Raw genomic sequence first — 12,476 nt, forward strand, 5'->3', positions numbered from 1 at the left:
ATGATTAGGTTTAAAAATGAGGGAAGTAGTGAGGTATTATCATCTAATGCCTCAAGTTTAGCCAAAATGCACCAAACACCCCTCCCCATGGATGTGTTGGCCGAAATTTTGGTAGGGTGGGCCCCTTAGTGGGCCAAATTTGATAAATGCTCAATAAATTGTGGCCCGAATGTCCGAACGAAGCCCAAAACGCGAAAACACCGCTACGCGATTGATTTTTCGGAGAGATAACAAATACGCTACGAATAAAATATATAAACACTAAATATAAACATATGACATTAAAATATCATATTTAAAATAATTAGGACTAAATAATCCCAAAAGATTGCCCGTTGGTTTGAAAACCGAAAAGATTCGCCGGATAGAAATCCGCGACACGTAGAAACGTATAACTTGAAATATGAATACAAATATTCATATAACACATAATAATTAATATATTATTACTAAAATAATAATATAGATCATAGAAATGACGTGGAACGAATAACAATTAACGGTCGTTAAATAATTAACGGTAAAAGATAACGGAAAAAGTAGGGTCGTTACAATATATATATATATATATATATATATATATATATATATATATATATATATATATATATATATATATATATAAGGAGAGGATCCAGTGAGAACTTTTTTATTGTGAGAACTCTGGGAACTCTAAAAACATTCAAAATACACTAAAATTCGAGCAAAAATGACACGGGCGAAAAAAAAAGGAAGTTCAAGAAAAAATAAAAAACACGGATGAACAAAAAATTATAGTCGAGCAAAAAAAAAATTCGATTTTAAAAAATGTAGAACACATTTTTGTTCGACTACTGCTGTGTTCTACATTTTTTTGTTCGACTATCAAAAATGTAGAACACATTTTTGTTCACCCGCCTTTTTTTTCGACTATCAATTTTTTGTTCGCCTGCATTTTTTTCTCGAATTTCAAAAATGTAGAACACATTTTTGTTCGATTATCATGTGTTCTACATTTTTTTGTTCGAATTTCGAAAATGTAGAACACATTTTTGTTCGTCCGCTTTTTTTTTGTTAGACTACCAAATTTTTTGTACGCCTTTTTTTTGCTCGAATTTCCCCATTTTTGCTCGAATTCGTTGTTTATGCTCGCCCGCCACTTTTTTTGCTCGAATTTCAGTATATTTTTGAGTTCTCAGGGTTCTCACACTAAAAAAGTTCTCATTTGATCCTTCTACTATATATATATATATATATATATATATATATATATATATATATATATATAGTGGTAGGATCAAGGGGGAAGTAACCAATCGGGGGGAAGCGGAGGGAAGCAAATTTTTTTTTTCGTTTTTTGAAAAAACTTTGTTCACGAACATTATAGATTGGATGAAAATATGAACATTTAATAAAGACACTTTGTGATAAATATTTTTATTTTGAAGGGAAAACGCTCGAAGAAGTAATATATAACAATTATCGTGTTTTTCGAGCGTATGTTGAGGTTTTAGATATTAGGGTTTAGATATTAGGGTTTATAGGTTTAGATATTAGGGATTAGAAATTTAGGGTTTAGGGTTTAGATTTAGGATTTAGATTGAGTTTTTAACACGAACGGTTTAGAGTTTAGAGTTTAGGGTTTAGGGTTTAGGGTATGGTGTTTTGGGTTTATGGAATAAACCCAAAACACCAAACCCTAAACCCTAAACTCTAAATCGGGCTAAGTTTTAATTCACAAAACATGGTAAAAAAAAACGTTCACATTCTTCGCGAACAATATTATCTTGAATGTTATTTTTGTCAATCGTTTTCCCGCCTAAATAATAACATTCATCACAAAGTTTCTTTTCTAAATGTTCATATTTTCGTGTGATCTTGATGCCGGGAAAAAAAATTCAAAAAAAACGAGGAAAAAAAATTTGCTTCCTCTTGCTTCCCCCGATTGGTTACTTCTCCATTGATCCTGCCCATATATATATATATATATATATATATATATATATATATATATATATATATATATATATATATATATATATATATATATATATATATATATATATATATATATATATATATATATATATATATATACACACCATCTCACTAATTAAGTATTCTATAAATGAGCATATTATATTTTGAGCACATTGAAAATGATAGAAATGGACTACGAGCACTTGTTAAGGCGTTTTTCTTGCTTGTGTCAATTGTCTTTTTGCATTTTCTGGATAAGTAGGACGTGCTTCTTTTTTGAGTGGAGTAGTGGTGGTGTTTTCTTTTTGGTGTTAGTTAGGAGTATTGTGATGATGTGTTAAAATATAATTAGGTTAAGTATTAAAAGGGGTAAAAATATTATTTTAAAATAATAATAAAAACAAGAAACGGGTGTTTCTTGTTGTGTTGGAATGAAACGCAGAGGCAAGAAACGCCTAAAGTAACACATGGATACGGGTGGGTGTGGTGTTTTTCGGATCCACCTCAGCAAAAGACGTCGTCTCTTTTGATCGATACAAATGGTCTAAACTACCAATAAAATGTTAATAATTTTTTTTTTTTTAGGGCCAAAAAATGATTATATTAGAAAATTGTTAATAATCTTGATAATCACGACATTTATTTCAAGTCAAATATTGATAAAAAAAAAATTTATTACTAGAATTTCCTAATTGATGAACTTGGAGTTCCAATATCCTCATACGGGTTTTAGGTTCAAACCTCACTATCAGCATATCTTGATATGATCACGGATAACCCGGTTAAGACACGTATACTTGAATAACAATTCTCCCCTCCCCAAGTATAGCCTACCCGTTTTTGAGTTATCTAATTATCAGCTTATTGTGTTACCAAAATACCATAAGCAGACCTACAAAATTCTCAAGAAATGTTCATCAGCTTATTAACAATCCTTCAGGTAGTTTTTACTTCAACTGAAAATAATTTTGTTAATCATTAACCTGTGTATCTTCTGATTATTATCATGACCTAAAAAGGAACAAAACATTATAATGAGATATCATTACATTCTTTAGTACAGTTTGGAGCACAAGTAAGTCAGCCCAACCAGACCCGCCCATTTTCAACCCCCGATTTACATTAATTATTTGGAAATTGGGTCAGTTGATCTTAGGCAGTTACTTGTAACCAGCCCTTTTTGACACTTCTAACTTTCAACTACAAAACCATATTCTTTAGGTGTAATAACAATTGTAGCTACCTGGCAGTTCTATATACATAACAGTTCTTATTTTCATCATGATGTGATGATAAATCCAAATTTTATAATTTTATAATGGATAATAAATGGAAGAAAATGGGATAAGGATAACATAGTCTAATTAATTTATCATGACTTATGAATGTTGGAGATGGCTGCAGTAATGCTTTTACAATCTAATTCCATTGTCTTCATCCAATTCTCAAAGTCTCCTATTTCCTGTTAATTAAACCAAAAATAAACCCATATTAAACTTCTATATATATTTGTCTATATGAGATACTTAAACACACTAATCATATATATGAATTAAGGCAATATACAAGTTGTAACTTGTAAATGAGCACAAATAAGGTGATAAAACGAAGATGAAAAGCTAACCTTGATGGCATTATTAATAGCATGAGTTGTAGCAAGCCACTGATCAGTCTGCTTTGCAAATCGCATAACCGTAGCTTTCAATGCTCGAATTTCAACTTCTATTCGTTTCTCATTAACGAAACACTCTTCAACTCCTCCATTAACAGTTTCCACTAACAAATCCGATACACGAGAAGCACTCTTTATTGCCTCTTTCTTCGATTTCTCTGTGTAAATTGCAAATTAAACAACTACAGTATAAATCAAGTTCCGTTGAAACACAAGTTTTAAACGTAACTAACGACTATATTTTACCTGTCTGTTCTCGAAGTCGGACACCGGCCATTTGATGATCATTAATAAGCTGGAGTAATGAAGATTCTAAACTTCCCGATTGAACATCCAGTCGACTATTCTCTTGAAATGAACGAGCACGTGCTGGCGTTCGCATCGGTGAACTCATTGTTACAATTAATATATCTTGAGTTATTAAAACTAAATCCTGCCAGTAAAAAAAGAAGTCAAAAGATAATGTCTTCAATCGAACTCAAATGCTTATAACTTACAAAAAGTGTGTTGAAATTCAGCACTACTTAACCAACCTGAGCTAGATATCTATACACTTATAAATACGACCAATAATACCCTGATATATGATAATACAAAACTCCTTTAAAGGAATATTATGTTAAACGTTGAACTAGAAAGAACTCAAATGATCCAAAGCCAAAAAATAATCTCAAACTAATTTAAGCTAGAGCCTAAATACAACCTTTTTGAAAAATGCAGTTGACTTGGGCCTTATTAGGGATACGAGGATCGGGCAATCTGATATTAATATTTCTCATCTCTTTTATGCCGACGATGTGGTAATCACTACTGATAGAAGTGTATCGCATATGGAGAATATTTTACGGGTTTTTCATATTTTTTATGCAGCATCGGGTCTTATGATTGGATTACACTGACTTTATAATCACAATTGGAATGAATTATAATTAGAGCTTTAGAACAACCTTTTATGATATCAAGGTATACTAGTGAACATGTTGGAAGCTATCATAAACACAATCCACTTGATAATGTATTCAACAGTTTAAATTTGTTAACGAAACTGAAACATTTGATTCAACAAAAAGATGAAATTCACAATATATTCATAAGAAAAAAGAGTAGATACAAATGAGTTCTACATCAGTATCAATTAAACTGACACAGCTAACCGAAATATCATACAAATTGTGAAACTTAGACTACAAAGAAAATTAATAATAATAAAATTGGGATAGATGAAAGTGTGACACGAAATTAAAAAGGTTCTAATCATAATTAATCGACGCAATTAATAGGATGCTAACCATAGTTAATCGACGAAATTAATCAGTTATTAGAGATATAGATGGAATTGAGAGTGTAGTTGGAGGGGGTTAGATATTTACCTTATCAAACAATGGCGGCGGCGACGCCGGAAACAGTCATGCTGGAGCGGTGGTGAAGCAAGAGACGGCGAATCTCGCCGTTGATACTTTTGAGATTTTGATTTTGGGCTGGAGTTGCACAAATCGAACGTCTTGAGTTTTGTACCGATAAAACAATTGTTGTACCCATAATAAAATAAATAAATTTGGTAACTTTCTTATATTTTGTTAAATTATTATTATTAATTAAAATTAAATCAAGAGTAAATAATACGTACTTTATGTTATAATATGAGTACAAAAAGTCATATGGATGATAAATTTTAGTCAACTTTGTATAGCTTGCATAGTAATATTTTACACTATAAATAAGGTCTCTATGTTAGCCTTCAAAAACACACTTTGATATATATTTCATATATATAAACTCTCTCTCTTTTCTTACTTATATGTATAAGTCTCTAATTAGTAAATAAGCCAAAGGTAGTTATAAACTACTGAATTATAACACGTTATCAGCACGATGAGCTTAGTGTAATCAAAGGATATCTCAAACGATCACGAGTCACTAATCAAGGTATGAAAGTATTAATAATTTTCAGACTCGAATATATCAAATTTTGGACTACTAACATTTATATTTATGTTATTTAAGTTATATATGGTCGGTTATACCACCTGAATTATATTTCTGTAATCTAACTTTTACTAACTTCACTAACATTTATATTTATGTTATTTAAGTTATATATGGTCGGTTATACCACTTGAATTATATTTTCTGTAATCTAACTCTTATTAACTTCACTAACATTTATATTTATGTTAATAAGACCTCATGATTGTACGCAACACGTCATTTGACAACACGGTACTTTATGTACGCAACACGTCATTTGACAACACGGTACCATGGGTCGAGATTAATTCCGATCAATACGAATACGACGGGGTCTTTATATGTTATCTAACATTTATGATTACTTATGCAATTAATCATTATTTATTTCATGCATACTAATGTTTATTCTTAAATTTATAATTTTAAAAGTTAAAATAAAAAAATAGTTTGTATTTTTATTAAAAGTAAATCTTAAAAGTTAAAATAAGAAAAAGTAGTTTGTACTTTTATTAAAAGTAAATCTTAAAAGTTAAAATACAAAAAGTAGTTTGTATTTTTATTAAAAGTAAATCTTAAAAGTTAAAATAAGAAAAAGTAGTTTGTATTTTTATTAAAAGTATATCTTAAAAGTTAAAGTAAGAAAAAAAAAGGGGATGGTAAAATGGAATAGTTTTTTTTGTCAAAAGTGAAGTATTGAAAATGAAGTGGTCTCCTTCTATAACTAAAAAAAATATATACTTTTATCAAATGAATTTTTTTTGTGGCCGACAATTTCAAACACGAGTCCGTGTTTAGTTTATCAAGAATATCTCTTGCTTTGGTGAAAGGTCACGATCACGATATCAGGTGTTGTGAAAGAATTAAAAAATTGGTCAAGTGGCCTTTTTTTTAAAAAACTAGAATAAAATTTAAACAAAAAGTTTTTTTTTATATATTTATAATTTACGGGTAACGTAAAAAAAAAGGAAGTTTTTTTTTAAAAAAAAAAAACAAAGAAAGTGTTTAAATGAGTTTTACAGAAAGGGGGAAAGCAAAGTAAAAAAAAAACTTTTTTCCAAACAAAGGTAAATGAAAGTAGGACTTAATACAAGAAAAAAGTAAACATCTCCTAGACGTGATAAAATCTATCAATGATAAGTATTAGACTTGATGAGCTAAATGTGACAAAAATGTTTCAACATGTCTTATGTTAATTTTTCTAAAATAAGTTATTATTATTCCGAGTTTAACACATATACATATGTTAATTAAAAATAACCTTTTTGTTCTTATGTAGTGTTGGGTTGCAATTTTGGTTGTATGCCATAATTCCATCCAGTAGAGTGACAATAGAAAACTTTTGATGATAATCAATAAAAAACTTTTTTCCAAACTTGTCAAATATTTTGATAAAAACGTGACCGTTGAAAAAAGGAGGTTGAATAATAAAACTTAAAAAACAAATTATTTTTTTAAGAGTGTGCATCAAAATGGCCCGTTTAATAATGGGGAGTAAAAATATAGTCAAATTGTTTCAACGAACAAGGGTTCAATTGGATGTCTCTTAAAAAAAAATCCGCGGGTACGGATGATGGATCCAATGGATCCGCATCCACGACCCGCGGGTGCTATCCCTAATTGTGACAAGTACAAATCAACTAAAAGTCTAAAAAATAAATGCTCTTATAGGGACCAAATGTTCACAATAATTGCCTAAGCTAGATATGAAACAAATAGTTCATAAAAAAAAAGGTCGTTGTGCGTTTTCGGGATGATAGCCGAAATACACTTACAAAAGTAGGTCAGCCGTCAATTCTTTATGGCCATATCAACGTAGATCAATAAAATTATTTATGGTTTTGATAAAAGATTAATTAAAAATTAATTGTTTTTTGGTCTTGGATTCTCGGTAACAAAAGCAAAGGTTGTTTTTGGTTGCCACAACAAACAAGACAGAGGTTGTTGACTTTTGTTGTTAAACATGGCACAAGTGAACAATAACAATAGATTATTGTTTTTGAAAAGAATAATGATGCGTTAATTTTATTGTATAAAATAAAATTAAAGAAAATGGTTTTCATTGATGACTATGAACAAACGCAAACAAAGTGTTTGTGGTATTTGGTGATTAAAAAAAAAGTGCATCTAAAGCTTCTACTGAAAATAATATGCATCTAAAGCTTCTACTGAAAATTAATGTGCAAGGTACAACGTATAACTATATGGTCAAATTCATTTGAGCCTTCGGAGTCACAAGTATATGATGTATATATATATTACTCAATTAACAAAATAGTAAATCTAAATTAATTCATATGAATAGTAAAACGAAATTAATTAATTTACTATTCACATAAAAAAGCGCATATGATAAAAAGCGCATCGCATATGATAAGCGCATATGATAAAAAGCGAATATGATGAAAAGCACAACGCATATGATGAAAATCGCATATGATTAAAAGCGCATATGGTGAAAAACACAGCGCATATGATTAAAAGCGTATATGGTGAAAAGGATATATGAAAAAAAAAAAAAAAAAACACATATGGTGATTTATAAAAAAAAAAACATATGGTGATTAATGGAAAGCACATATGGTGATTAATGAAAAGTATATTGTGAAAAAGAATCACAAATGTTTCTTGAAAGAATTCAAGGTAAGATATATGAACCAATTCATCCATCATGTGAACCATTTTGATATTTCATGGTTCTAATAGACGCATCTAGCGGATGGTCTCATATTTGTATGTTATCAAGCCGTAATATGGCATTTGCAAAGTTTCTTGCACAAATTATTAAATTGAGAACACATTATTCTGATTACACCATTAAAAGGATGAGACTTGATAATGCTGGTGAGTTAACATCTCAAGCATTTAATGATCATTATATATCTACAGGGATTGTTGTTGAACATCCAGTTGCTCATGTGCATACACAAAATTGGTTTAGCTGAATCAATAGATAAACGCTTACAGCTAATAACTAGACAATTGATAATGAGTACAAATCTCTCAATATTTATATGTGGACATGTAAATTTACATGCTGCGACATTAATTCGCATTATACCATGTGGAAGTCGTAAATATTTTTACTTAATACTTGATTTTGGCCAAGAGCCAAATATTTTCTACCTTAAAACATTGGTTGTGCAGTGTATGTTCCAATTGTATCACCACAACATAATAAAATGGTTCTTCAAAGAAAGATGATAATATATTTTGGATATAAAACATCTTCAATCATAAGATATATTGAACCCATGATGGGTGATGTTTTTACAGCACGTTTTGCTGATTGTCATTTTAATAAAACATTGTTCCTTAGATTAGGGGGAGAAATAAAAATAAAAAATAAAATGATGCTTCATGATGTGAACATCAATTAAGGTATATTGAACTCGCACAAAAGAATGTGAAACGAAAGTTCAAAAATAATGCATATGCAAGAACTTGCAAATTAATTACTTTATGCATTTACAGATATAAAAAAGTGACTAAATCATATATACCAGCGATAAATGCTCCAGCTCGAACTGAAATTCCAAAAGCTGGCAATAATGTCACTGTTGAGTCTTTGCCACGCATCAAACGTGGAAGATCAATTGGTTCCGAAGATAAAAATCCTCGAAAAAGAAAATCAGCTGATAATGAGGTAAGAGAAAGTGTTCAAGAAGAACCACAAATCAATATTCCTTCTGCAGAGGATATTGATAAATGTAAATACTAAAATTGCGATAAATTATGCAATATTATGGAACCGAAATGAAACTAAAATCTCTATGAGATATTTTCATATAATTTTACAATGACATCATGAATAAAGATGATGATCTGGAACTAAAATCTGTCATTGAATATACAAAATGGACATGATTGAGCTCAATGGAAAGGAGCAATACGAGCTGAATTAGAATCGCTCAATAAAAGAAAATTTTTCGGATCAATCGTTATCACTTTTAAAGATGTGAAACGTATGGGATATAAATGAATTTTTATCCAAAAAAAAAAAAATGTGCAAATGAAGTTACAAGGCAAAACTAGACTTGTAACTCAAGATTTCCCACAAAGACCAGAAATGAATTATGAGGAAAACTTATCCTCCTCTAATTGATACAATTACTTATTAGATACTTAATCAACCTGGTAGTTACTTAAATGCATCTCATGGATGTCATAACTACTTATCTGTATGGATCACTTGATGGTGATATATATGAATATACCTGAAGGGTTTATGGTATCATAAGCATCTAATGCAAAACTCAAAGAAATGTATTCCATTGAATCACAAAGATTTTTATATGGGTTGATACAATAGTATAACTGATTAAGTGATTACTTGATAAAAAAGGGTATACATATAAACTTATTTTGCACGTATGTTTTATAAAAACAATGTTCGGATATGTGATCGTAGTTGTTTATGTCAATATTCTTAACATCATATGAATAGATAAAGAAATCTATGAAATTATTCAACTTCTAAAGAATTATTTTGAAATAAAAGATCTTGAAAAAACCAAGTATTACCTTGGATTGCAAATTGAGCATATGCCTAATGGTCTACTTGTACATCAAACAACTTATACTGAAAAGATTTTAAAACATTTTTTAAAGATAAAACCAATTGGTTTTTAGATCACTCAATATTGACACTGATCCATTTCATCCCCGTGAAGATCATGAAGATATTAACGGATCAGAAGTTCCATATATTAGTGCAATTGGGGCTGTTATGTATCTTACAAATTGTACAAGACCTGACATTTCTTTTACAGTTAATTTATTAACAAGGTTCAACTATGCCCTTACAAAAAGACATTGGAATGGGATAAACACATATTTTGATACCCTTGATAAACTGCTGATTTAAAATTATTTTATTCTAACGTTTCAAAACAAGATTTGGTTGACTATGTATATGCAGGTCATTCATCAAATCCTCATAAAGATAAATCTCAAACTCGATATGTATTCCTAAATGGAGGCACCGCAATATCATGACATTCTCAAAACAAACACTTGTTGCAACATCATCAAATCATGCCGAAGTGATTGCATTACATGAAGCTACTCGGGAATGATTTTAGTTAAGATCAATGATACAAATCATTATTGATTCTTGTGGACTAGAACGCTATAAAAGCGTAACAACTATCTATGAAGATAATACAGCTTACATAATACAAATGAAAGAAGAGTATCAAAAATGACAGAACAAAACATAAATGCTGACGAGGCGCTAAAGCTATAAACGGTCTTAACGGTCATAAGTTTGATGGAAAAGAATGGTATATTGGTAAGGCTCAGAAATGACTAAAAGGGAATAGGAATTGAAACAAGGGTTTAAGCAAGCCATGAAGGAGACTGTAGACAAATCACAGAGGCTAAACTTGTACATAAAAGATTTAGATGATAAATTTTCAGATGAAAACCTCAGGTTCTTCTCATATAAGACAACCAGATTAAAATGAGATACGTTCAATCAACAACTCTGCTGATCTTTATACCAAAGCACTGTCAATCGCTGTTTTCAGAACACACGTTCACAATATTAGCATGAAGCAAGTTCAAAATATGTGACGACTCAGCGATGTCTACTTGAGGGGGAGTCAACTCTATACTGCACTCTTTTTCCCTTGACTAAAGTTTTTATCCCACTGGGTTTTTCTTTAGCAAGGTTTTTAATGAGACAGTACTAGTTGCACTCTAATAAAATTGATCATCCAAGGGGGAGTGTTATAATATGAGTACAAAAAGTCATATGGATGATAAATTTTAGTCAACTTTGTATAGCTTGCATAGTAATATTTTACACTATAAATAAGGCCTCTATGTTAGCCTTCAAAAACACACTTTGATATATATTTCATATATATAAACTCTCTCTCTTTTCTTACTTATATGTATAAGTCTCTAATTAGTAAATAAGCCAAAGGTAGTTATAAACTACTGAATTATAACACTTTACATAAAATTATATCGTGTGACGGGGCTTGGTTTGGACTCGGATATATGTTAGGTTGTTGGTAGTAGTTAATTTGGGGTTTTGAATACAGCTCTTAATACATCGAGCATTATTTCTGGTACATAAACTGATAAACGTTGTTCCTAACCTTTTTCCTTTTAAATCCGGGGATTATTTTCAAGAATTCGAAGTTGTAAGGGGTTTAAATGTTGTATTTCAAATGTTCTATTTGGGTGTAATATTGGCTCGTTTTCATTCACATACCTTGGCATCCCCATCGGGACTAGAATATACAGATTAGCTAATTGGCAACAGGATGTGAATAAAATAGAGATAAGACTCTCGGATTTGAGAGCACATGCGATGTTATTTTGTGGACGTTTGACACTTGTTAAAACGGTTCTTAATAGTCTCTCGTTGCATTTTTTCTCACTCTTCCGTGCCCCGCCATATGTGTTACAAAAACTAGAGAGTGTAAGACGTTCTTTTTTGTTGGGCGGGTCGGGAAATAAATCAAAAATCTCATGGGTAAAATGGGAGGAGTTTCTTCTCCCATACGGGAAAGGTGGGTTAAACTTGAGTTCCTTAAAATGCAAAATTTTAACTTTGATCGACAAGTGGTGGTGGGTTTTACACCGAATCCGTCTCTTTGTGGGTCATGGTTATCAAAAACATTTATGGTCCTTCGAGGAGTCTTGCTTTATGTAACTATCCTCATTGTACTTCATCAACTTCGGCTTGGGCTAACATAATTAAAACAGGGAGTTGCATAGAGAATATTGGCTTATCTTTCAGGAATTCATTCACCAATGAGATTGACGATAGTTCATTAACATCATTTTGCCCCTTAAACAATTACTATATTTAATCAAATCATATTTAATTAAATTATATATTCGAACTATAAGTTATAAT

General features: G+C 30.5%; 1 protein-coding gene across 1 annotated transcript; it reads right to left on the bottom strand.

Annotated features, from left to right (window-relative positions):
- Positions 1-3,052: 3,052 nt before the first annotated feature.
- On the bottom strand, positions 3,053-11,577 carry LOC139844312 (biogenesis of lysosome-related organelles complex 1 subunit 1). The gene is made up of 5 exons (XM_071834535.1): positions 11,560-11,577; positions 5,002-5,132; positions 3,878-4,064; positions 3,584-3,789; positions 3,053-3,421 (listed from the first exon to the last, which is right to left on the bottom strand). Exons 3-5 carry the CDS (start codon positions 4,023-4,025, stop codon positions 3,332-3,334), a joined length of 444 nt encoding a protein of 147 aa, XP_071690636.1. The 5' UTR covers positions 4,026-4,064; positions 5,002-5,132; positions 11,560-11,577; the 3' UTR covers positions 3,053-3,331.
- Between the last annotated feature and the right edge of the window lie 899 nt (positions 11,578-12,476).

The sequence above is a fragment of the Rutidosis leptorrhynchoides genome, chromosome 4 (assembly GCF_046630445.1).
Source record: "Rutidosis leptorrhynchoides isolate AG116_Rl617_1_P2 chromosome 4, CSIRO_AGI_Rlap_v1, whole genome shotgun sequence".
Lineage (NCBI taxonomy): Eukaryota > Viridiplantae > Streptophyta > Magnoliopsida > Asterales > Asteraceae > Rutidosis > Rutidosis leptorrhynchoides.

What these genes read in the sequence shown, in the direction of transcription:
- LOC139844312 (XM_071834535.1), bottom strand. Translation starts at nt 4,025, where the DNA reads ATGAGTTCACCGATGCGAACGCCAGCACGTGCTCGTTCATTTCAAGAG. An exon ending in CCGACTTCGAGAACAGACAG is followed by an intron (nt 3,790 to 3,877) that starts GTAAAATATAGT and finishes CAATTTACACAG; the next exon opens with AGAAATCGAAGAAAGAGGCA. An exon ending in CTATTAATAATGCCATCAAG is followed by an intron (nt 3,422 to 3,583) that starts GTTAGCTTTTCA and finishes TTTAATTAACAG; the next exon opens with GAAATAGGAGACTTTGAGAA.